General features: G+C 37.2%; 1 protein-coding gene across 1 annotated transcript; it reads left to right on the top strand.

Moving 5' to 3' along the window:
- The first annotated feature begins 3,770 nt into the window (after positions 1 to 3,770).
- Positions 3,771 to 27,479, top strand: LOC134626224 (nuclear GTPase SLIP-GC-like). The gene is made up of 23 exons (XM_063471828.1): positions 3,771 to 3,919; positions 4,947 to 4,974; positions 7,705 to 8,192; positions 8,775 to 8,933; positions 11,021 to 11,113; positions 12,493 to 12,517; positions 12,677 to 12,769; positions 14,997 to 15,084; positions 15,353 to 15,566; positions 15,674 to 15,889; positions 18,340 to 18,540; positions 18,618 to 18,790; positions 19,211 to 19,265; positions 19,354 to 19,441; positions 19,531 to 19,652; positions 20,374 to 20,550; positions 20,638 to 20,792; positions 20,911 to 21,028; positions 21,160 to 21,268; positions 25,132 to 25,262; positions 25,444 to 25,525; positions 25,613 to 25,695; positions 26,268 to 27,479. The coding sequence occupies exons 3-22, from the start codon at positions 7,752 to 7,754 to the stop codon at positions 25,684 to 25,686; spliced, it is 2,814 nt and encodes a 937-aa protein (XP_063327898.1). The 5' UTR covers positions 3,771 to 3,919; positions 4,947 to 4,974; positions 7,705 to 7,751; the 3' UTR covers positions 25,687 to 25,695; positions 26,268 to 27,479.

Genomic DNA, 27,479 nt, shown 5'->3' with positions numbered 1-27,479 from the left:
CATCTTTGCCTTTTTCACTCTCATTTTATGAACATTCATACATTTGCTGAAATGCTCAGGATTACTTACTGATTCATTGTCCTCACATAAGATGACCTTGTCAGGTCTGACATAAATTGACTTCTGATGAAACAGTTTTTTCACAAGGTCTCCATTCAAAGTCTGTTTGGAAGTGAGTGATGGCTCAACAAGTTTGGTGTGGCATGTCAGCAAAATCTGTAGCCTAGGGAAGAAGAAAACATAGTGTTTATGAAATTTTTGTTAAGGCTAACAGACTACAATACAATACAGTACATTAAAAGGTTTCTAAAAGATATCAATCCAGTCATCTGACCCGTGCTCCCAGATCCTTTTTGGAAATACCCAAAGATGATCTTTAATAGTATAATAATCTAAGTAACAAAAACTATATTTTTATAAAAAAGGATCTAAAGCTTGCCTGCATCCTTCAACAACTGGCTGAAAGGCAGTCCTTATTGCCTGCATTACTTTTTCTGAGTCCCAGTCACAGCTAAACTCCAGTGCAGATTTTATATGTCCATTTTCAATAAGCCAAGTTTTTTTGTTACGCCTTGGCACATGTGCAGTTAGATGGTCTGGCAAGAGAATCACATCTTTGGTGAAAGACTGAGCCACAGAATGTGACCTGCTTAGCTGCTCTGGAAACCTAATAGAGGATAAAGGCAAAGTAAACATTTCTACATGTAATATACTCACACTGCTGTACACATGTCCAGTTTGCATTAATAAACACCCCCATGGTAGCTAGGATAGGCTCTTGGAATCCTGACTTGGATAAGTGAAAGAGAATGGATGGATGAATGGATAGATAGATGATGGAAGATAGTGGGATGGGTGGGTGGAGAAACTTAACAATCACATAAAAAAATTCCTAAATTCACGGAGTCCTTTTGTTGCTATAAAAAAAGTTTAATTAAATTATACACTGTCAAAAACTATGTATTGTAACAACTGAATGATGTGTTTTGCTTTTACACAATGTTTGCAGATTAAGCTTACGGGGCGTGAAATATTATAGAAATTGCTTGTTTCTACAATTAAACAAATGAACAGTTTAGTCTCCACATCCACACGCTGTCAGTCTATCGCAGTTTTTTTGTTTACTTAGCATCGTCGAGCAGTTGAAACCTACGGGCAATTACAAACCTTCCACCAGTAATTTCAGTGCATTTAGTTCTGTTCTTACCTCTTCTGCCTTGGGCCCTTTCGAGTGAAAGGTCTAAGATTGTAGATGGGACCCGTTGTGGGGGACTGCTGTGATGTGGAAGGCACCTTCTCCATAACGTTAGCTGGATAACCAGGGATTATCTGACCGGAGAGGTTCACTGCATTTGGTCTTCAACGATGAAAAAGTGAATAAAGTTCTTTATCAGTAATACGATGCTGTATATTAATATAAATATTAGGTTTTCCAGAACATGCATTTGCCAGGGTGTTAATTAGCTTATCCTTTTTCAGGGTCGCGGGGGGCGCTGGAGCCTATCCCAGCTGTCATAGGGCGAGAGGCAGGGTACACCCTGGACAGGTCGCCAGTCTGTCGCAGGGCCAACACACAGGGACAGACAAGCATTCACACTCACATTCACTCACACATTCACACCTAGTGGCAATTTGGATTATCCAATTAACCTATCCCCACAAGCTGCATGTCTTTGGACGGTGGGAGGAAGCCGGAGTACCCGGAGGGAACCCAAGCAAACACGGGGAGAACATGCAAACTCCACACAGAAAGTGTGGTGGAATCGAACTATATATATATATATATATATATATATATATATATATATATATATATATATATATATATATATATATAAATATATATATATATATATATATATATATTATATATATATATATATATATATATATATATATATATATATATATATATATATATATATATATATATATATATATAAATATATATATATATATATATATTTTTTTTTTTATATATATATATATAAAATTTCAGCAGAAATTGTTTTTTTCAATAAGTATCATAATAAGTATCATAATAATCCAGAAGTTAATAAATGTGCAAATCATAGGGTATTAAAAGAAGTTTTCTGCTTGTAGCTGCATATGGTAAAGTTGGTACAGGATGTTCTCAGGATGTGAAACTCAAGATCATGGGCCTTATAACGAGAACAACAGGAAACAGCTCAGGGTGTAAGAGAGATGTATATATACATACATACACACACACACACACACACACACACACACACAGATATATATGCATAGTGGTAGTGTTTTTTTTACCAAGTACTAACCTGCAAGACTATTGAATTCTATGTGCACTCAAAGACGGACATGCTTGAAGGGGCAAAAAATACCATGTTGGCAAAGTTGCATATTTGATGGTTTGTCATGTTTTATAAAGAAATATTATCATTTTTTTGTTACATATGTGCTTTTTAGCCACAATTTCACTTAAACCCGTTTTTCTCTGTTTTAGTGGAATAGGTCTATACGGAACTGTACGTTACTATTAATATTTCAGTATTCAGTATGAGAAGTTTCTAAATACACATCTGAACAAGTCATGTTTGACTCAAAAGCAATATTTTGATCTATGATAAATGATTAGAGTTTTAAATTAGGTAAAAACCATGATGGAATCGACTGAACATTCAAGGCTGAGGAGTGCTTACTCCCAGGTTAACAGAATAGTTTCCTGTGATTATAGTTCCAGTAGTTTAATTATGCTTCCTCACTTTTCTCTTTCTCTTTATGATCATGCTTTGTTCCTATCGTTGCTTTGTATTTTTTTAGATGTTTCAGCAAAGTTTGAGGTGATGAAGTAACATTATGATGAAATTCAGAGTAACCCAGATGAATGAATATCGCCAACTGGGTAAATCCTAAAATGCCATGACTGTCATCTTCAGTGTGATTATAAAACGCTTCTGTTCCTTCTTAATGATGTTAACATTTATTTTAAGTGCATATATACTGATCAAACAGTCCATATTCAGGAAGCTGCAACTCAAAATGTAACGTAATGATAGAATTTTTCATAGTGTCACAACTTTGCTGTTTCAGAATCAGAGGCCTGGACGCAGGAATTGCTCATTGAAACAAAAAGTCTGGTCTCAAACATTCCTGCCATGTTGTTTTCCCTGCCAATCTAAAATGTTGTTTATGAAATCTGACTGTGATTTTACATGCGTTACTGGGGTTATAAAATAATTTCGAGCAGTTTCTTTCATATGGACTTTGCTATCTTCTTATTATTTCTCTCTCTCTCTCTCTCTCTCTCTCTTTTATGAAACACCAGATCTGTTAGTGCTCCAGCGCACTCAGGCTTTATTCTAATGGATTAATAATGTTGTTTAAAAGTAAAAGTAACTGATGGTTTACTGTTTTCTAGCGCTCATGTCATCACTTTTCACATCCTCATGACGCCTGTTTGTTACGGACTGAAGCTTAGAAAAGGGGTCATAATTGTGCGATTTTATCACTGTTTATGCTACATACATATATAAGACAGTGCTCTTATTTCATGTCTTTTGTTTTTTTAATCTGTAATAATCTGTAAACTTTAATCCATTCCATTTGTTTGTCCTCAAACAAAAACGCTTTCTACATGCCTCAACACCAGTTCTCCGTCTCCCCCACCCCCTTTTATTTTTCTCAGTTCTGCTTTTCCCTGCACGCCCACTTTACTCTGTCTAGGGTTAGCGTTGTGTTATATGTAGAGATCCACTTTCACTTGCCTTTTGCCAAACAGTCAACTACACCTTTTCCAAAACCGAGTCCCAGTTTGTTTTTAGACTTTTATTTTTAGCTTTTCTTTTCACCCTGTTCCAGTGTGTGCCTCCCTGCATTTCTTTTTTAATTTGCTTCTCTTATTGTCAGCTGTCTTTTTCTGTATTACTTTAAACCAAAGGTAAGTAGTTTAAACTTTTAATCTGAATTCAATAAAAGTTTATCTGAATATAGAATCAGAGTCAATGCATTTAAGGAGCAGTTGATTACAAAGACCTAATTTTCAAGCAGTACTTTTAAAATTAAATATTACAGTTTATCTTTTAGTTTTAGTTTCTTGCATATGGATGATTTTGCGCAGAAAATGGGCCTAAGTAAGTGGCTGGAGAGATTTGAAGATAAAGTATTGAAATGTGTCCCTGATGGGTACAGATATTGATACTGATGTGATCTGTTAAACATAAAATCTTTTACTAAAAGTGCTACAACATTGTTCTGCAGTCCAATGCAAACATTTTGTACATTCTCCAGAGCTGTGGGTTGCGCCAGGCAGTTGGGGGGTGGGGAGGTTTAGGGTGTAAGAGATAAAGTGTACATTGGATTCCTCTTGTCACGATCTAATATGCTCTATAAGGTCTGTGAACTAGCAAACCCAGCTGCACACAGAGCACAAGAAAAAACAGCATAAACTGAAACTGGTCCGCACAGCCAAGAAAATCATATCAGATGTTCTGTGGCTAAAATAACTCTTTTGTCCACAAAATGGGTGGAGGTCTTAGAACTGAAGAAAAAAAAGGATTGAACCAAAAGTGTCATATTAGCCAAATATTTGTTTTTTAAACTGTTATTTTTTTCTGTCAAACTCAGCTTAAGTCTGAGAAAAACTACTCCCCTCTCCTTCTGTTCTAAAAGTGTAATAGTCTATAAATATTTTGTCAGAAATATTTTTATTCTGTTTCCAGTGACATTATGTTCAGTTGAGGTACTGTTGCTGCCCATCTTAAATTGGGCTTTAGACAACTTGCCTCATTCACCCATTCACGCCCATTCATACAACCACTTTTTCTGTGCTCTTTACTTTAAACTTTCTGAATGCAGGATATTTTATTAAAGCTATTTAGTAGGAGCAAAGCAAAGGATGACTTAAATAATAATAATCAATGTTTCCTGTTTGTGTCTCACTGCTTACTTCACATCTCCCACACCAGCCTTTTCCAGCATTACTTTCAACAAAAGGTGAGCAGTTTGAATTTTTAATCTGAATTTAATATCAGTGTCTCTGATTTTATATGCATTAAAGTTGGTCACAAATGTCTAATCTGTAAAGCAGGAGTTAGAAACGTGGTTATCATCATCCATTTTGTGCTCAGATATATATATCGTATTATTATTTCGGTTTATTATTTATCTTTTCCTTCCACTCTGTGACATTGAGCAGTACAGAATGTGAAATATTTATGTTCACTTTCATTGCAATAAACGACTGCATGAGAGAAGCAAGTCAAAATCACTCTTGTGATTCTTTTCCCCCTGTTTTCAGACGTATAACATTTAAAATACGCAACACCGGTACATGAATTAAGTTACTCCCCAACACTGGTAATAAAGAAAACCAGAAACAATTTGGTGAATGCATTTAGGTTTTGGGAAGTTTTGCATTAGGTAGATTTATGTATGAAAACATGTAAATAGAAAGATGGCAGGATTTAATCTTTAGTTCAGTTTCATTTCCTTTTTATCAGAAACTGAAAGTTAGTCTTATTGTCATTATCTTGACACTTTTTGCCTCCAGCAGGCTTCCTGACCTTGCTTTATGTGTGACTTTCCATAGCAGTTATTTTTCTGTTATCTGGACAAGGCTATTTTATTACATATTTTATGTGTTTAATCTTCTCAGAGTTAAATATAAGCATCTTTTGACTATGTCTAGCTAAACAGCTCTGGAAGAAGGATAGTCATGCATCAACACCACTTCTTCATCTCCCCCACCCCCTTTTTTTGTTTTCTCAGTTCTGCTTTTCCCTGCACACCCACTTTACTCTGTCTAGGTTTAGGGTTGTTTTATATGTAGAGATCCACTTTCACTTGCCTTTTGCCAAACAGTCAACTACACCTTTTGCAAAACCGAGTCCCAGTTTGTTTTTGGTCTTTGTGATTTATTGCTAGATTTTTCTTTTCACCCTGTTCCAGTGTGTGCCTCCCCGCTTGCTTTTTTTTTTTTTACTTCTCTTATTGTCAAAAGAAGAAGGAAGAAGGATAGTCAGATCCTGTTGTGCTGTTTTGTCAAGAATGTGTGTTTCTGATGAAATGGTACATGAGAATAATCTGAATAAGTTGAAACAGCACCTCTGTTTGTTATTAAACTCATTGTTGCTGTTGTAAGTGATGTAAATTTTTCTTCTTTGTTATTTTAATTTATTGTTATTCATTTTTGCAAAGTTGTTTGTTTTTCTTTGTTTTTCTACTTAAGCCCTTTAACTCCTTTGAACTTTGACATACAGATAACAATGAACCAAGACAGTTTCTACATTTGACAAACATCCAGCCACTCTCGTCAGCCCGTCCTTCTTTTCTCATTCCCCGATCAGCAGATCAGGTTTTACTTGGATTCTGACCATAGCTGGACTGGGCTGATGGTTTTGTTTGTTTGTTTGTTTGTTTTGTTTTTTCTGTAACGGTATAAACAATGAAAGGTCATGAATTGGCCAAAGTGTCATGATAAACTCTGGGCTGGACCAATTGCAGCCGAGGAGGTTGGATGCACCCTCCCCCTTTCTTGGACAATGGCTCAGAGAGCAGTCTTATTGCAGACAAATAGAAGAAAATGGTACCAAGGTGAAAAGGAACACGATTTGTTCCGGACTTCAGCTAGAATGAAAAAAAGACAGAAAGCTGGAGTTATTCTGTGTCTTCATGCTGCACAGCTGCCTCTTCGTCTCTCCCTCCCTCTCCTGTTTGGCACTTCAGTCATGAAACTAATCAATGATCAGCTGATCGGCTTTTCTGTCCCGTCTCTCTCGCTTGCCCACTTTGCGCCAGAAAGAGGAAACCAGCGGATGTCGAGCTAAACAATAGCAGCACATTTAAGCTTGATAAGCTGTTGTTAGAATTGATTTAATATTACTTTGTAGTATCAGCTGATATTTGCTGGAGCCACAGCTGTAAAGCTGCTGGTCATGATATCGGTTTGGATATGTGGTGAGAGAGAAACATGAAGATGAAACCAGGAGATGTCCTTACTGAATCATCAGAGCTGAAAAGGTGATGGAGAAACAGGTTTACCTTTTAGGTGACATGGATGAGTTGAAGGGAAGTTATGAACTGTTTCTGAGAGACAAATAACACCAGGATCCTTTGTAGCTGACAGCTGGTAACTGTGCAGGGGCGGGTTTAGCAAAGTTTTTCCAGGGGGCCAGGTAGGGCATTAACAGGGAAAGGGGGGCACAAAGAAATACTTTCTTATTCTCATTTAAAATGTCTGGCTGTTATTAAATAACTATCTGAAGCTTACAACCAAAGTTTTTATCTGACATAAAATGTATAGAAATCATACATATACCAACAAGATTGTACATCACTGTCACAACAGCATTTGTTTTCATTCAAAGGCTTTATGACTTTAATACCTGGTGGGCCGGTCTTTAGTCAAAATGCCCAGGCGGATTTTTTGTCCCAGTCCATGCCTAGCTGGACCCAGAGTGAAATTAATTATTTCTTACCTTTCATCTGAAAAAGTGTCACTTCCATTAATACATACAGGTGAGTTTGTTTTAGAACTATTATGGTGCCCTAATTACATTAAATTTCAACATATCATTTTGTGGCAGGTTGTGGTTTAGCATCAGGTGAGGGGTAGAGTGAGTTCAGGTGACAGCGGCAGGCTGGGAGAAAGAGCTGATGCCAGCCACGGTGTGAAACGAGTGGCTGAACTGACGCAGAACTGTCTCCTTGTGTGTGACGTAACAGAGATCAGTAACAGAGTGATACAGTGGTGCCCAGCTTGCTGCTACAACATGTCAAACCCACAAAATCTACAACAAGGTCACGCACTGGCTCAAATGTTGGCCGACATGGCGGACTTGCAGCAGCAGCAGGCGGTACTGCACCAGCAGCAGACGCGGGTGCTACAAAACCTTTTGTCTGGGGCCACTGCGAATCTGCGCCACCTGGATGAACTCTCTCCAGAAGACCATCGTCGCCGCTTCCGTGGTTGCCGCATGGGACCACAAGACCGGCCTTCGGCTTTTGCCCTGCAGCTCCGGTACGACGCAGGGAGGTGGCTGCATCCTGGCTCGACACAAGGGGAGGCACGGCTGCTGGAGGCTGTTATTCTCGAGCAGTTTGTAGAGGGGCTGCCAAGGGAAATGGCGGACTGGGTCAAGTGTCACAAGCCGCTCAATCTGGAGGCGGCAGTGAGGCTGGCTGAAGACCCCAGAAGATTGCAGCCAGGGGAGGTGAGCATCTGCCAAAGATGTCTAATATCTTTACTTATTTTATACACCTTAGTCAACAGGGTTTATGAAGGGGTTGTATATAAATTAAAGAAATGATCTGTCTTCCAATTATCTTTATGACTTTATGTGTATTTGTATCCATATTGTCATCAATCCAGTTCTTTTTGATTATAGAACTGTGATGTTATATTTGTTATTTCTGATGCCCTCTTGGCGAGCTCTCTCTTGAAAAAAACATTTTTATTGTCAATTACTTTTTACCCCGATAACTAAAGGATATATAACAATTACTTTGCCAAAAAGAGAGATTACAGTAGCTAATTTTTGATAGAAATGTTCTCTAAGTTACTTGATATTCGTCATGAGCAATATTTCTGACAGATTTTAAGTCAACAAGTAATTTATAACAGCTTAAATTCCTGCAGTAAATTTTTTTTGGCAAATGCTGGAAACCCCTTTTTGGCAGATGATCACTTTTTGGCGCAGAGGAGCAAACTTTCTGGGCCTGTGCCAGCGACACTGACCATCAAGGACCACTGGTTACGTTCCAACAACCATTTCCTCTCTGCTTTCTATCCCCAGGTCCTGGCAGCGCCAGACGCTGTACCTGGCTCACTGGTGGCTGCACAGGGACAGGGACAGGTCTTTGAGCAGTGTGAGGACGCCATGGAGGTGCAGGTGTACAGTGTTGCCGAGATGTCTACACCCAACTCTGGTCGAGGAGGGATGTACAGCATTCTGGTAAGGTGCCAAGGGATTGTGCGGCAGGGAATTGGGGTTGCACGCAGACTACTCATTGTTGGAGGAGTTGGTGAAGGTTAGATGTGTGTATTAGTGGTGGGCAGGCACGGGTGAGGGGGGGAGGGCTTGAGCACCTCCCCCTTTCCTGATGGGTGCCCCAAGTGCCCTTTTCTTGAGTCAAATTTTTATTTATTTTTATTATTTTTATTACTATTTTTTGTTTATTTTTGTGTGCGTGTGGAGTACTGTCTGTTCCCCTCAACAATAATATTTAACTATTAACCATAGTTTTACTAAATAAAAGGATGTGACTTGCATCGGTCACATGACTACCATTAACCAATGATCGTCCTTGATGGCAGCGCGTGCTGGTTACGAACCGGGAACGAACTCGCAAAGAGCACACTCATTTTTTGCCGTCTGAGCGGTGCAGAGCTGTAGGACACTGATGCAACAAAAGCCAGTAAGTAGGTGTACAGCGTACTGTTTAGTCTACAGCACACAACAGTATTAGCTTATTTTGTACACGTTGGTAAACTGTCTTGTGACAACTGACGAATTGAAACAAATACCATACCACCTTTATTTATAAAGCACTTTAACAAAAAACCAGAGTTCACAAAGTGCTGTACATGCTAATAGCATAAGTAAAGAAAATTAAAATGAGATAAAATAAGATAAAATAAATAACTAAAATAAATTGAAACATGTTAAAATTGAGTCAACCTTCTATCAATGCCAAAGGCTTCAGCGAATAAATATGTTTTAAGAAGACTTTTAAATTCAGAAAGAGAAGAAGCCTGTCTAACATGCAAAGGTAGATCATTCCACAACTTTGGAGCAACTACAGCAAAAGCACGATCACCTTTAAATTTATACTTAGTTTTCGGTACCTTAAGGAGCTGCTGATTGAGCGGCTGTGTGTGTAACAGTGGGACAAACATTAACTGTCCTTTCATTAACTGCACAAGTAGTGCTGGTCTTAGCCACCAGCTAACTGGGTAACGCTGCCATGGGTCTGTAGCTCTGTCCACTGTTTGAGGGAACGTGTTTTGTTTTAAAGTAAGTTACAGGGCGTTTCCCTGCCTTTCTGGGGGTCTTATATTTCACTAAAAACTATCCAATATGCATGTCCACATAATTATGGTTCATTATAATTACAGTATTATGAAAAAACACTGTTTTAAAGAAAATATATTAAACGGAATATACTAGATTTGTATTTCAAATATGAGAAAATGCTGATTTTCAGCAGCAACATTATTGTATCTCTACAGTTTAAGCATTTAATAAGCTTTCTGCCTGCAAAGAGTAGATGGTCAAACAAATTGAATCATCATAAATAATTTATTATATTTTATTTTTATTATATTTTATTACTTATTTTTATTTTAATTACTTTATTATTATAGCGTTAGGAATAAACAATAAGGATTCTTGATCAGGACCATGATGCAAACCTGTGGCCCTAGTAGGATACATGTAGTATTCTGGAGAAGGTATAAAATATCACTGCTTGTGCATGTGCACCTGTATGCATGTGTGCATATTTTATGTATATAGATTTCTTTTTCATTTTTACTCATGATATGACATTGTCCAGACATGCCCTGTAAGGGAACAGTGACAAAAGGAGCTTTGTGAGGGTAAACACAGTGGATCCCTCTCTGGCTGGAATAAAAAAAACAGCACAGGTCACAAGAACACATGTACCAGTTGTTGCATTGCAGAGGTATTCCAGTATAAAACAATGATAAACACACCTGCAATGGTTTGGTTCTATAACATTTTTCTCTTATTGTTTTATTATAGAATAGATGGATGAGTTTTTAAGTTTGAATAATTAAATCATAGTTTATTGCATTAGTAAATTGTGCCTCAGATGGACAGCAAGTGGAGAGTGCTAAATGAGATGAGGAGATGGGAGGAGGAGGAGAGGCAAAGACTGATTCATAGGCAGAGCCTAGTTTGTTTCTCACAGTTTTGTTGCCTTATGGTTCCTGACATGGCACTTTCACCAATCTTTTTATTATTATCTCATAGCACTTGTTTAATCAGCTACCATCTCTCCTATGGACTTTTTACAGTCTCCAGTCGCAGCTCAACACAGCCCGTTCCTCCTGCACTATCAGGAGCAGGAGCAGCAGAAACTCCTCAACAGCAGCATTGTACCCCATCAGGTAAAACATAGGCTACATTTGCTTTGCATTGTCCCCACCTGATGACAGTGATATATGCCTGTTTTTAACTTTGAGCACCCGCCCCTTTAAACATCTCTGCATGGCCCTGGTGGTGGGTGGATCAAACCAAAATATAGATGCCAAAGTTTGTATTGATATTGATAAATAGGAGCATAATGAGATTGATATTAGTTTCTGTCTTGATACATGCTCAATCATCCAGGTAAGTAAATCCCATGAAGTCACTTGGATGAGTGATGAAACGTTTCTCCCACTGAAAACAGTCCAGATGAACAGAATCAACTTTTTAGGATACTGGTTTCTGTTTCTTTGTTACTCCTAGAATCATCAAAGAGGCAACCTGGCCATCTATCTAAGTGCTGCTGCTTTCAAGCTTCATAATAACATTAATTGTAATTGAAACAAATATCCCAAATATATCATAACCCCTTTGTGTTAACTCTAAAAGGGATACTGTGCAGTTACTATATTTAAACTACAAGTAGATGTAATACAGACTTCTCATTATATGTTTTCTGTCCTTGGTTTTAATTAATAATCCAAAGAAAAGAAAATCCCCCAAACATTTACAGGTCATGAAAATTCATTCTGATTTTGCAGTTTGATCCACCATCCACCATAATTATTAAAAAGCATCAGTATCTGTATCAGATTTGTTGATACTGGGCCAGTATTTACTGGGTTTAAAAGGAATACCAAATCAGGCTGTATCTCACACCACTAATGTGCATGGGGAAATTCATGAAAGTCCTATTGTGTCACCCTGCAAAAACCACACCCTGCTACATAGTGATAGCAACAGCTGATTGGATCAGTTAAGGGTCATTGGAATTCAGATAATGAACCAGCATGCCTTCATTATTCATAAATATACACTAAGGTGACCTGAGTCAAAGCAAAGCCCCAGTCACACAAGCCTTAAGACCACCCTGCGACTTAAAATCCTTACAACCTCCACCAACCACTAAACAACTGTTGTAGTTGCCTGATGTTGGAATACACATTTTACCCTAACAGCTGGTGGTTGCCAAGGATTGGGTGGTCACCAACTGGTCTCTAGGTCTGTGTCACTGGTGCTGAATTAGGCAGAAACATTGACTCATGGGATCATGTTTACTGAGAGGCAAGAATGCAAACGTTTTCCATTTTTTTAAATCACTGTGCTAGTTGAGAATATATGTCCATATAAGTGTGTACATTTTAAAAAGTGCATGTGAAAGTTTTTGACAGTTTGTTAAAGAACAAATTTTTCTGTACAGGAGAAATGATTTCTTCTATAAATTCAATTATGCATACATGTACAATTTATAATAATTTAACTTCAAATATGAAAGTTGAATATTTATATGCTTCCACAGGATTTGCCATCCAAAAATGAAAAAGGTGAGAAAAATGTATCTCACTCTCATTTTAATAAATCTAATTTATTTATTTATTTTCACAGTATTATTTTTGCAACGTCTAAAATCCACCATAACCAGAAGTTTCAATATTCATAGATTTTCTTTTTTAAATTTTATTATTTTGTTTAAATCCAAAAAGGAAAAAGAAAGTCAGATCTTTTTCAGAGTGAGCTCTGCGAATGGCAACCATCTCCTAAACGACATGACAACTGTGCAGCAGGCTCACAGTCAGGTACACACACATATATGAAATCCTCACACTTATTCCTGCTTTGTGTCACCCTTTTTAACAGAGTAGTCAAAATCAGTCAAATCCACAGTAATATGTCATCCAAGGTCAAGGAAAAAACAATATTTCAGAATATACTCTTGTTCGGTTCAGTTAGGATCATAAGAAGACTGGCAGTGTTAATTCAACTTAAAGAAGGAAAAACTCTCCACTCAGAATGAGACACTGACAACAACTTAAGGAAAAAAGTGATTTGAGTGTATTCAACATTTAAATGGTCCAAAACATAGACATGAACAAACATTTAAATAATTTCAAACATGTAATCTTCAACATTGTACAATATATCATTTCAAGTGTCCATAAATGTGTCAGGCATGCGGTCCATTTCAGTTCAATGCACTTCGTATTCAGTGTTTGGTAAGTGTTCAAGTTATTTGAATTGTCTTTAGTCACTGTTTTGCTTTTTGGTGCATCAGGTTTTGTGTTAAGTGGAATCAGATCTGACCCAAAAAGGAAAAAAGTAGCAACATAAAGTGTCCTGAGATCACATTCAAAAAATGTTAATCTCAAAAAAAAATTACAAATCGTTGTATCCTACCACCCTCCAAGGAAACAGGTGGCCTTCAGATTGAGAGCGTCCTTTCTAGGCACCTCTAGAGGCATCCAGTCTTTAGATGGCACCGCTCGGTCCTTGCAGCAGATTTCTACCACATAAAAAAAACAGCCAGGATATTCTTTAAAGAAAACATTAATTCTGTAGCGCAACACGTTGCAGGACTGAATCTCCACACAGCTTTGTGCATCTAACTCCGTGCAGGCGGATGCAGTGAAAGAAAGTCACCACGCACAGCGCTATGGTGCATTCATGGTACACGGGAAAACTCAACACTTAACAAAACAGTAACACTTAAAATTAGAGATGGACCAATCCGATATTACGTATCGGTATCGGTCCGATACTGACGTAAATTACTGGATCGGATATCGGAGAAAAATAAAAAATGTAATCCGATCCATTAAATATCAAAAAAGCACCTCACAAAACTCGGCTCATAACCGTAGCACGATGCAGCAGAGCAGCCGTGTGTATTTGTAGCCTCGCTAGCAATCCGGCATTTCACCTCCGAGGAAGTTATCCCAGAAAGACATAAAGCAAATTTGTAAGCTCATCTCTGAATGTTTGTAAAGCGTTCCCATGTTAAGCTTAACAACCGATATATGGAGTGACTGCCTCTTCTCTCTCCCTCCCTCTCCTGCTACTACTTCAATCATGAAACTGATCAATGATCAGCTGATCGGCTTTTCTGTCACGAGTCTGTCTTTCTTGTGTGTTTATTGCTCACTTCGCGACAGAAAGAGGAAACCAGTGGCTGAACAACAGCAGCATGTTTAACCTTGATAAGCTGTCGTTAGAATTTATTTAATATTACTTTCTACACCAGGATCCTTTTCCACGAAGCTGACGGCTGGTAACTGTGCAGGGGCGGATTTAGCCAGGGGGGGCCGATAGGGCATTAACAGGGAAAAGGGGGCACAAAGAAATACTTTTCTTTCTTATTCTCATTTAAAATGTCTAGCTTTTAATAAATAATTATCCGAATCTTACACCCAAAGTTTTAATCTTATGTAAAATGTATAGAAGTCCATTACTGTATATAGTAACTGTTAAGTCTAATATACCCCAGTAAGCTACAGTACTTTTTCTTTTGGGAAGATACCATCTGTGCAGTCTGCAATTCTGTTGAAGAAAGATGTTGAATCGATTTAATTATTCTTGGAAAATAATTTATTTCTGTGCATTTTTTTCCACACTGCATCAAATTAAAGTTGATTACGTCAATTAAACATCATGAGGTGGAGGGTGGGGGGTGGTTCCCTATTTTTTTTTTTTTTTTGCTGGGAGTTTTAGAACCCTATTAGTCAGGTTGCTTACTGTTTAAAATACCAGAATAGGATGGAGTAGGTTTAAGTTTATTAGATTGATCAGTACTGCTGAACTATGAAATATTTTGGGTCCAGTGTATTTTTTACATACAGGTATAACAGAATAGCTTTAGTGTTTTTTTTTTTACTTGAGTATGAACTTATACAAAAAGCAGCAAGATATTAAAAAAACAGTTTTATTGATTAAAAAACACACTATATCAGATTTATATTGGTATCGGCAGATATCCAAATTTATGATATCGGTATCGGACATAAAAAAGTGGTATCGTTTCTCTGACAGAAACAGAAATACTGTCTGATGTCAAAGATATAATGAGACGTGTCAGTGAAAGACTACATGGCCGTGACAAGCTCAGCGCTTTCCTAAAGTGAGTAATAAAGATTTTCTATTTTTGTTGGATGTTCTTCCAACCATTTCCCAGGAAGTTGGGACATTTTGCTGGTATTTGGTATAATAAACATACTAAAGATTTAAACTCAGTCAGAGCTCATCATAGAGCTGTGTAGTTTGTTCCAGTAGTAAGGTGAATTTTTTTCAACACATTTTTAAAAACAAATGTTTCTGATTTCACTGCATTTTCAGTTTGATATTTCTGAGAATGGGTCAGTTAATCCATATTTAAACTCGTTCAACAGGGATAAAATCAAAGATTTGGAGACAGAAAAGAGACACCTGGTTGGTGTCTTTGGTAAAACCGGGGCTGGAAAGAGCTCTTTAATCAATGCCGTCATAAATAAGCAGCGCCTGTTGCCTTCTGGAAGTGTCAGTGCATGTACCTCAGTGATGATAAAGGTGGAGGCTACCAATGGATCAAAGTACGAGGCACACATTGAGTTCATTACAAAAGAGGTAGAATGAAATATGAATATTGTGATTTTTGAAGTAAAGTAATGTGTTAGAATGAAGATACAAAAACTGCTTTATTAAAATTAAGATATAATCTTTTTCTTTTTTAGGATTGGGAAAATGAGGTGCAGTCCCTAAAACTGGCTCTTGAAGAAGATGATGATGATGGTGGTAATGATGATTCACTTGATCCTGATGGAAAGTTATCAGCGCTGTATGGAGAAGAGTGGAAAGAAAGATCCACTCACAGCCTCATGGACAACAAATATTTCAGAGATATTCCAGAGTTTCGAATGTCCAAGATAAAAATGTTGGAAAGTGACTCAGTAAGTGTGCAGTAATACAGACCAAAATAACATCTGGTTCTGCTACTAGAACAAAGGAATACTTGCAGTTTAAAGTATATATTATACATAGCAGTGTGTGGCTTATAAACATCACATAGTGAACAGTCAATAGTTACCCAAGCAGCGTTAAGCTACCCTGATGCTGCAGCTTTGCAGTAGGAAGATGTCCACGCTATGTAATGCCACCCTAATGGAAAGTGCAGACAGAGACAAAGCACTGGTGAACCAGATGTTGTTGCAGTTTATTGCTGAGCAGATATATGTCGGCAATATGTCGATGTGCCTCATTTCCAAAATGTTTGACATCCATCAAACAAGAAACAAACAACCAAGTGAAATTGTGGTGGTTAAAATTTTATGGTTTACTATCGTGTTGCTGTCTGATTATCCTGTTACTATGGAGCTTGCAGTTTTCCTTGTGGAGGTTTTGAAGAGTTTCACATTTGTAAAACTCCTGCTCAGAAGGTCGAGCAGGTCACCTACTAATCGCAGGGTTGGTGGTAGGGCTGGGCCATATTATACCGTTCACAGTAATACCGGTATAATGTTAGGCAACGATAGGAAAATGAAATATCGGGATAGAATATGGGTCAAACGCGCATGCGCAGTGCCTTTGTTTTCATACGCACATGGCCGATTGTTGAGTGAAACGGATGAACCAGAATTAGTTTGTAAAAATGGTGCCACTTCAGTGATGTGGAACTGGTTTGGTGTTTGTCCGTCAGATACACAACAAAGCACATTTTTTTGTAGAACATGCAAGCGGCCGTCGTTATTGCCGTATTTGTCGGACTAAGGTGCTCGTAAATCTGGGAGTAATCTGGGTCCTAAACTCCCTCCGCTTCAGGTCCCAAAGTCAAACAAACACTGCAGCATCACTGAGAGTTAAAAACTGTCTAAATTCTTTCATCTTTAATAAAATGATCAGCATTGCTGCTTTACCAGGTGTAACTATGAAGTTTAAGATCCAGGCATACATGAAAACAGAATTTATTACATTTAACGGAGTTAGAAGTTAGCAGGAAGCTAGCGGAAGTTAGCTCGCTAGTTTCGCTAGTTACCTAAGCATGATATAGCATGTTCTGACTGAGAGATTTATGAAAAAATTCAAACGTACAGCTCTGCTATCACTTCCAACATAAATGAAGACAGGAAACTAAACAGCAGTGACGTTTGTAAGGTTACTGAAGTTGGGCTAGCTGGTATGTAATGATGTGCTACGTGATCGCTAGCGACACAGCTATGTTAGCATAACATAAACAGTGAAGCTGGAGGAATCAAGGCTAACACTTTTCCACTCAATAAAAGTTAACGTGAAGTTTCCTGATGGTTAGAGACAAATGCAATCGCATAGCAGGATGCTGTAAACGGACCAAACTTTAGTCAGGAGAACAACTGAGATAATCCATCCACAATAGAAGGTTAGTCATTAATATACTGCAACAACATGGGAATAGAGCAGCTGTGATAGAATACAGCATTAATGAATCAATGGTACAGAAGTGGAGGAAGCAAGAAGAATGAGTTGAATAAAGTTTGATTTATCTGACTGCTTTGTTTCGCTTAATGTGCCTTATAATCCCGTGCACCTTATGGTCCAAAAAATATGTATTTGACTTTTTTATTTGGCACACTGCAGTTTAATGTTGCAAAGCAACTCTTTAACTTCAGTGGATATTATACATGGTTATGCTCAGGATATGTCAGCCCATTTCTACTGGAAATGCCTTTTGGTTAAACTTTCAGCAAGGAATTTGCATTTGCACTGTTAAATTTTTATATAGCTGTAATGCACATAAAAAACAGCTTTTTGTTTAAGTGAAAATAAATGGATGGTGTTTTTTGCGCTAGTAAAGTTGTGGAGTTGTATTTTGTCTCGCATCAATTATATCGTCAGTTATATCGTTATCGCAAATTTTCAAATATATATCGTGATAAATATTTTTGGCCATATCGCCCTGCTCTAGTTGGTGGTTCAATCCCTGGCTCCCTCAAGTCTGCATGCCAAATATCTACTCTACCAGTTGATCTTCGATGCATCCATCAGAGAATGAATGTGTGTAAATGTTAGCTAGAAATAACATATCCAGGAAAAACGGCTTGGGGTATGAGGCAAGTTTTATAAAGTGCTTTGAATTTTTACATGCAGTAAAAGAAATCACTATATAAGAACCAGGCCACTTACTGTGATCCACAGTAAAATATAAAAAAAGGTTTCTTTTCTTTCTTTTTTTTTAATTAATAAAAAAAAATCTAATTACTTTGGATTTATTTTCCTAGTTTTCATTTCAGATTTTTGAGATATGATGTCTTATTTTGATTTCCCGTCTTCTTTTTCATGCCATCATTAAAATCGTTGTTATGAGCACATACATTCAATTGGCTTGTATTTATCTTGTTGTTGTTGTTTTTTTGGGTTTTTTTTGCAGGCTGAAGGGTTGTGTGAAGAATTTATGAGATATACAACAAGTGAGTCAAATGAGACAGAAGAAGTAAAGAGGTGGTACTGGCCGCTTGTGAAGTGTGTGACTGTCAAAGTGCCAGGCAATGATTTTCTTGATCATGTCACACTCGTGGACCTTCCTGGAAATGGTGACTCTAACCCAAGCAGAGATCAAATGTGGAAAGGGGTAATTCACAGAAGTCATGTCACCTTTCTTCAAAACATTAGTTATTTATAATTTACATACATTCATTTCCTTTTCAGCTTATTTCCAGTTGTTCTACAGTGTGGATTGTGAGTGAAATGAATCGAGCAGCATCAGAAAAAGAAGCCTGGGACATCCTGGAAGGTGCCAGCGGCCTGCTGGGAAATGGTGGCGAGTGTCAGCAAATTCATTTTATCTGCACCAAGTCAGATAATGAAGAACCAGATGATATGTAAGTCAAATATACAAAAAAATCGAATTACAAAGAAAGTTTGGCACAGATACACATCATGACCATACACTTCACTTTTTTGTTGCTTTGTTGTTTAAAAGTCATTATTAAACGTTTTCGGAAGTCCAAAAGTGATCATACAACACATCACCCAGCTCGCTATGAAACCTAACTGAACAATGGGTATCCTGTTTCGTGCTCTTGGCGTTATCAGCACCTGCAAAAGCAGTTATTTTTTCAACTACTGAGGCTGAAATAAGTTCATCTAGTTTTAGACTGTTCAGTGGAAGTTTTCATTACACTGCCACAACTGAGTATGCACACAAATGCTTGAACCTTAAATAAGAATAATTGAAATTTTCCATTACAATACTAACAATAAATGACTTTTACATTCAATTTTTATTTCCTTTTTAAAAGAAACAAAGTCAAGAATGCAGTGATGAAGGAATTCAAAAAGCAGAATCAGAGCAAGGTAAATTTATAATCTGACAGCAAAATCTAAAACAATTATCTTCTTAAACGGTCCAGGAGTAAAAACTGACTAACAAAAATGTTCTCAGTATCACTTCAGTGAGGATTGTTTCCAAGTCTTCACAGTGAGCTCCAAAGAGTTCCTCAAAGGGGAGAATGTAAATCCAGATGTCAATGGTAGGTGAAGTCACTACCCTTGATGGTATGTTTTTGTGTAACATTAAATGTGTTGCTCAGATTTATATTTCTTTTTCAATTTTTAACAGAATTACTGAAACTTAAGGAAATTTTGAAAAATATAAATGATGCTCATTCAGAGACCTCAAACTATGTGTCTGGAGCTCATGGGATTCTGTCTTTGATTCAAGGGGCCAAAAGCAGAGAAGTGGTAAGATCAGGCAATAAAGCATCATTCATAATATTCTTGAAGGTCATGAGAAAATGCATAAAATAAAAATGTTCATAAAATGTTCACTAAAGTTTACTAACATATTGTAAGACATGCTGACCTTCACTGAAAATGTGGGATACTGGACATCTTAAGTCTATATGTGGTAATTTATTATTAGTGATTGAAAGAGGAGAGATAATTTGGAAGAACTGGATATTATTTATTGAGATACAGAATTTGATTAAATAGTTATTTACCAATGAGACTCCAGTGAACCAGTGAGAGCACAGAAATGATGGGAGTTAGGACAGGACCCTGAGAGTCTAGATTCTTGGGGTAGTGAAGATGGTAGTTTGGATGGGGCTCTGAGTGACCGCACGAAGGTTGAGGTGAAGTTGGGGAGGAGGGAGTTGTATGAATGAGAGTCTGAAAGACAGAATGACAAAAGATCATATAAAAGCACAGAGAACAGAGGATGATTGATTTGCAGAAGGCAAAAAATGATCAGACTAGAGTAATGAGTTCTATAGTGTGGGAAAATCGAAGTGACATAACGAATAGACAGAGGCAGACAAAAATATTGACAGACCTATCTGACTGAACTTATGCATGAGATTCCTGTTAAAAACTTGGGTTTTTCAAGACCACCTCAAAAATGAGTAAAGAACCATTATGTGATATTTTACTGCTTTAAATAATGATCTTTCTTTTATTTCAGGTTGAACAAAAAAACGATGTGTGTGCAGTCCTTGAGGGAAAATTGAGCATCCAACTTAGTCAAGTCAAAAAAGCAATTGAAGACATTATAAAAGCTTTTGAACAATGCCTACGGGAGGGAGTTGAAAAATCCCAAAATTCATGTGAAAGAAAACTGAAGTCCTTCTTAAACCCCATTGTATGTGTTTAATTACTGGATCAAAACCTCAGGATACTTTGTGACCATGTGTTTAAAAAAATTAAATAAAATTCTGTTTTGTTTCAGAAAACGAGTGGCGCCGCTTTTCACAAGACACTAAAGTCTGCAGTTAGGAATGTTGGCATCCAGAAACTAAAAAAAGGGAAACGAAAAGACCTCAACATGATATTAGCATTTTGTTTGACAGACAGCATTGATGAAAAATTCAGAAAGACCTTCCCGTGAGAATAATCGAATTCTGAATAGCACCAATATGTACAACAATACATGTATCAAAATTGCAATATATCATAAACTTGCTAATACTGCTATTATGAACCATATCTTTGCCCCATTCAGAAATGACCTAAAATGTGGACATTTCAATGGAGCCATCAATGCGTTTTCACTCGACACTGATTCACTGATTGAAAAGAACAAAAATGTGAAATTGCAACTGACATTTCTCCAGACAGAGGTAAAAGAACTTCCCTATCCATGAACCTGTTAGCTTACCTATTATTAGAAAGTAATTTAAACACTGAACTTGTAGTTATTTTACTTTGATGTTGTTTTAAACAATGTTAATCCATATTTCATGTTTCTAAGGAAAAGAAAATGAAGACAAAGCTCAACAAAACCATCCTCACACAAAAGAAATTGATCTACAACAGTCTGACAGAGACAATCAGGAGTAACATGAAAGGATGCTACAAAGGTAAGAAAGAGGTGAATTACCTAATTTTTGCACTATAAGGCATACTTAAAATCCTTTAGTTTCTCAAAAATCAACAGTAGGCCTTGTTATCCGGTGCGCCCTATGTATGAATTCTGGTTATGCCTACTGACCTTGAATTGATTTTAAGCGGTACACAGCAGAGGTGGGACCAAGTCATTGTTTTGCAAGTCTCAAGTAAGTCTCAAGTCTTTATCCTCAAGTCACAAGTCAAGTCTCAAGTAATGTCAGGCAAGTCAGAGTCAAGTCTCAAGTCAATGGTGTAAAAGTCCGAGTAAAGTCACAAGTCTGAAACTTTGACTTTCAAGTCCTTTCGAGTCTTTAAAAAAACCAAAAAAAGAATGTTGCAGTTATGTGCTAAATGTAAATATTAGACCATGTGATTTTTAAATCTTTGTTCTTCTCAACACATGACGAAATAGTGAACTTAGAAAATATACACAAATTGTGAAATTGCACCTCAATTAAACTTAGCTCCAAGAATAATTTTCACCAACAATTCTGAGATAAGCTGCATGTTATTCTTGGATGCGCTTGTAGGACCTGCTTTAAAATAGCATGACAAAAATATCATACACATTAAAACCAAACAGTATCATCAACGTAGCCTGGACAACATTTGCTAGTTATATGAATTGATCTATCGCATCATAGCAAAAGAGAAGCACCACCTGCCGTTCTTTATGCAACTTCAACTGTTGGAAGTTGATCCATCTCTGTCTGTGATTCTCTTCTTGCATGTTTTGCATATTGCATTTCGTTTTTTTGTCGACTACTTCATAGTTTATGTACCTGAAAAAAATAACTCCTTGCAGCATTTTTGAGCGTTTTTTTTTTTCTTTAAAAAAAAAATCTGGTTAATTTGATTAGCTGTGCTACAGCTCATGCACACATACGTACGGAGTGTGGTTTGAATAAATGAATGAATGAATTGAATTAATGGTGCACACTTTCTATATAATATGCGTGTTAAACTTTAGATTTGGGGTGAAATATCAAGTCTTTCCAAGTAAACCAAGTCCAATTCAAGACCCAGGTCATTGGTGTAAAAGTCCAAGTCAAGTCACAAGTCTTAGAACATTTTTTCAAGTCAAGTCTAAAGTCATAAAATTAATGAGTCGAGTCCAAGTCATGTGACTCGAGTCCACACCTCTGGTACACAGCGTTCAAAAATCTGTCAAAAAATGTTTTAGTACAACTTTGGTAAGCTACGAAGCCGCACCGCTTGATGGATTGTCGGAACATTACGGCTACCATAGTCAGGAGCCTCGCAGAATAATCCCAGTTGTAATCCGTTTAACATCCAGACATCCATGAAAACAAAATTTATTAAAATTAAACAAGTTAAAAGTTAGCAGGACGTTAGCTCACTAGTTTCCACCTGAATACGATATACCATATATATTCTGACTGAGAGATTTTTGAAAAAATTAAAACGTACAGCTAGGGATGGGTATCGAAAACCGGTTCTTGTTGAGAACCGGTTCCCAGTGTTTCAATTCCTTGGAATTGTTTGCCATTTTTGCAAACGATTCCCTTATCGATTCCAGTCGCCCCGAATGACGTCACCACGTTGCGGAGCGTCATTTACCTGGCAGGAAACATGGCGGCTCAAACGCTCAAAAGTTTGTTTATACTTTACGAGAATGGATGACAACAGGGCACCTTGCAATACTTGCAAAGTAGATATTTCACTTAAGGGAGGAAACACTACGAATCTGCAAAACCATTTGCTCACAAAACACGCGATGACCTTAAATGAATGTCGTGTTTTTAATTCCGCTCCGGACTCGTAAATCTGAACTCAGCAGCAGCAGCGGTAACGTTTGCGCGTCCTCTCCCGTTAATGCGGCAGGTAAATAATCAACTAACAGTGCATATTATGTTAGCGCGATCTGCCTTATTACAAAACCTGCCATTACTGTGCATTTAGGTGACCGTGATCAGAGAGACAGACAGAGTCTGGCTGGCTCAGATGCTGGCAGTTCTCGCTGCAGTCTACCGGTAGCGTCTCCTTTCAGGCCAGGATGAATGTCACCGAGCAGTGACTAAGTTTGTGGTCAAAGCCTTGCACCCATTTGTCACAGCAGATGCCCCCGATTTTCGGTAAGTGAAGGTGTTTAATTGTAGGCAGGGACATTACTGGATATTCTTGTGTAATTGCTACAGAATAATTTATGTTATAGTACAGAAGAATATTTATTTTATTATTTTACATTTACATTTTTTTTTCCTGGGGACCCTGTGACACCCCATTGAAGGCTGGTTCTCTTGAGATCGCACTGTTGGGTTTGTAAGGCCATGTTACTCCTAAATTTATATCTTGTTCAAAGAGAAGATAAAAACAAAGTTCTAAGCTAATCGACCTGAGTGTTCTCCTTTTTCAAAAGAATCGATAAGAGAATCGATAAAGAATCGAATCGTTAAACAGAATCGAAAATGGAATCGGAATCGTTAAAATCTTATCAATACCCATCCCTACGTACAGCTCTGGTATCACTTCAGACATAAATGAAGACAGAAAACTAAACAGCAGTGACTTTTGTAGGGTTACTGAATGTTGAGAAGTGTTAGGTGAGGGCTAGTTCTTTTAGGTTCAGCAGCTAACAAGATGGTGTATCGGTCAGGATACAGGAAGGAGGACTAGACGCTTCCACTTTGCTGGATTGTCACCGCCAGCCGTTTTATTGCCAAAAATGCTCAGTGTTGCCAGCAGTCTGTACTAACAAATAAATTGCCATGACACCGAATAAATTACAGCAGCAGCTAAACTAATATAAACTCAAAAATATCCAATGAAATAAACCAACACATCCATATAAATATATCCATGACATAATATATAATATAAAATAACGCCAATTAAGCACAGCGGTAATGCGATATAATAAGCAGAAACATTCACTCTAACCATCGACAAGGAACTTTGGCGCCATCATGTGGCCAAATAAACTACTACATAATGGCAGCAGCCAGTGGCACATGCCTTTAACCACAAGGTGAAAAATTCGCTGCTACAACACAGTAGAAAGTAACTAAAGCCACAGCAAACATCTGGATCGGAAAATAACATATTTAAGGAAACTTACTTCTAGTCATGAACTTAACACTTGGAGCATCACGGTGAAGGATGGCAAACAAGAACACAACTTACACGAGGAGGTAACAGAACTAACTCCAATGAATCAATGGCACGTGTTAAATATCAACACTTCACCAAGTTCTTTCGATTCCTCATAGGCATCTAATGGAAGACAACACACTGCTCAGTAGACCATTTTACACTTTTATTACTTCCAGAAGGGAGATGCATCCTGCATGACACTCTGCCACGAATCTCCAAATGGCGGTGTGCGCTTAACAGTTTTATTACAAGCTGTCTCACTGTAGTCTAAACCACAGTATTCCAGTACATTTCCACTGAGAGATGATTCCCTGTTATCTACTTCTACAGACAAACGTGGGCGAGAGTCTCCAACATTCTACCACTAAAGGACACGTAGTCTAATGCCTTTATTTTCAGGGCCGTGTCCACTTAATACTACACTATACAGTTATATGACATTTTGGTTAATATAAAGCATAGCATTAAGGCGCTTCAGGTAATTTTCATTTTCACATTTCACATACGGAAGTGGAGGAAGCAAGAAGAATGAGTTGAGTAAAGTTTGACTTATCTTACTGTTTTGTTTTGCTTAATGCGCCTTATAATCCGGTGCACCTTATGTATGAAAATGGACCCGTTCATCGACAGTGCGCCTTATGATCCGATGCGCCTTATGGTTAGAAAAATTCGGTAAGGTATTTCTATTCAACTGTGCATGAAAATGATTGTCTCCTTGTAGAAGCAGCAGCCTTTGAAGGACCAGGCACCCTGAAGAGGATGCGGGACACTATTGAGAGACATGTGGAGTCAAAGATGGACATGTTTGAAGAGGCAAAAAGTGTCATGTTGAAGCAGTTGAACGATTTGAAAGTTTGTTACAATTTAAAATCAACAAATTATATGAATGTGTTTTCTTGATTCTGGTGAGATGTACAAAAATGCCCAAGCAGTCTTGAAACATATCAAACCAATAATTTATATCTTGTCCAGTTATTCTTGGATTCAATAGTTGCCTATTTAAAAAGTAACAAAGGTTTTGATGATAAATTAGGAAACTGTCCTGAGGACGCTGGAGAAAACCATGAAGGAATCTATTGAACACTCACTCAAGACTGAGGCCTGCTCACTGCCAGGTAAACAGAATATATAACATATTAGGACTCCTCTCAATACAAACACTAACAATAAATATTTAATGAATATAAATACTTTGTTTTTAGATGTTTTGGAATATCTTGAGATGGTGAAGAAACACTGTGATGAACTTAATGGCGGTCAAGATGAAAAAGAGTAACCACACTGGGTAAATCTTAAAATGTCACAAATTGTTTAAAAGGCTTTGATCATGAACTATTTTTCTGATTATTTCGAACAATGTTTTTTTTAGTGCTGTTAGCATTAATCACGTTAATACACGGTCATCAAAGTTAACGCAATAAACATTTTTAATGCACTCAACCCATCTGTAGTGCAGAATAGACAAACTTCAGACAAACTGCCCGAAATGCTTTGACAGAAACATTCCAAGGATTTTGAGGCAGTCTGCGCTCCAGATGAGTTAATTATTAATCGTGTTAGTCGTGATGACGACGTTAAAGCATTTAAGCTGCATGAACGCGCTAATGCTGAGTAGGTCAAGGTCAAGGTAACTTTATTTATACCCAAAGGCAAGGTAAATTTGCTTTACAGAAAAATGACAGCATTTGGCATCCCTTTAAAAACACACATACCTAGTAAATATATAAAGCTCACTGTGGCACATATATAGTATATAGTACCCCTCACAAGGACGTTAACGAGATTAACGGTGACAGCACTAGTTTTTATTTAAATAGAACTGATCCATCCAGCAGCCATTTGTTATTTGCTCCACAGAAACAGCTGAGGCCTGATAACCCACAGGACATCCCTGAGGAAACACTGATTAGAGACACGAGGTCTTTACATATTGTCACAGTAATATTTGTTTTGCTCTCTTTTAATGTTGTGTTGATGTGTACTTTTGACTTTTAATGAATTTTATACAAAAAGCATTTTGAATATTATAGATATCAATTAAAACTGCTAATATTAAGGTGTTAATCACAAGGGTCTAAATCATGTTTTGATTTCTTTCTTTTTAAAAATTTGCAGTAGTTTTTAATCACTTATAGCAGAGTGTGAAGACATGTAATGCATTCCCCCATTTAAGCCTGAGATTTATGGTTTTAATTGTAAGAGTCTGAGATTACAGTTTCCAAACGCATTTTGATTGTGTTGCTTGTTTTAAATATCATAATTTAATGTTTTAAGTTGATGTGTATACTGTGGGTTCATTGGGACTGGAACATTTATTTTAATGTAAGTGCTTATCAGTTAAACACTGAGCTTTATCCAGCACTAAAAGGTACCAATTTTACATCACAGTTCTAATGACAAATACTTGTTTGTTGCAGTTATACAATATGTGTACATGACAAATAGTGAGAAATGGGTGTAAGTAAAGCTGTAGGAAATCATCAGCTACTTCTGTCATCTCCCTGCCATTTAGATTTTTCTGGGTTTGGAATTATTGGTGAATATATTACAGTTTGAGTTTAGGTTCAGGGTTGTTTCTTTGTTATTTTTTATTATGTTAAATGTTTAGCATTTTAATTACTTCTCTGCATATTGTTAAATTCCTGTTTTGATTTTTGTCTTCAGTAATTCTCTCGTGTTTCCTCCACCCACCATACCGGTACTTTATTTCTTCCTGAAACAGTTCATTCACATTTAGCATTTATTGTTATGTAACCTTATTTTAGTAATGTCATTACAAAAAATGACTTTGTTGATTTTTAAAAATGCTCAGGAAAGGTACTAAAGTGCTTCCTTTATTACCTCCTTTAACATACAGGATTAGGATACACTGGTGAAACAAAAATATTTACATCTCCTAATTTTAAGTGACCATGCAGCTGTTGAAGAAAAAGATTAACAAAACTGAGAGACATAGAGCATTTAAATGTTGATTAATCCAGCACACTGTGATGCAGCTAGTATATCATTTAGCTTTCTTGCTTCCTTATCTGTACTGATTCTAAAAGAATGCATGTATTTGATATTGTA

This window comes from Pelmatolapia mariae, linkage group LG4, assembly GCF_036321145.2.
Source record: "Pelmatolapia mariae isolate MD_Pm_ZW linkage group LG4, Pm_UMD_F_2, whole genome shotgun sequence".
Classification (NCBI taxonomy): Eukaryota; Metazoa; Chordata; class Actinopteri; order Cichliformes; family Cichlidae; genus Pelmatolapia; species Pelmatolapia mariae.
This window is presented reverse-complemented; position numbering and strand designations above follow the sequence as displayed.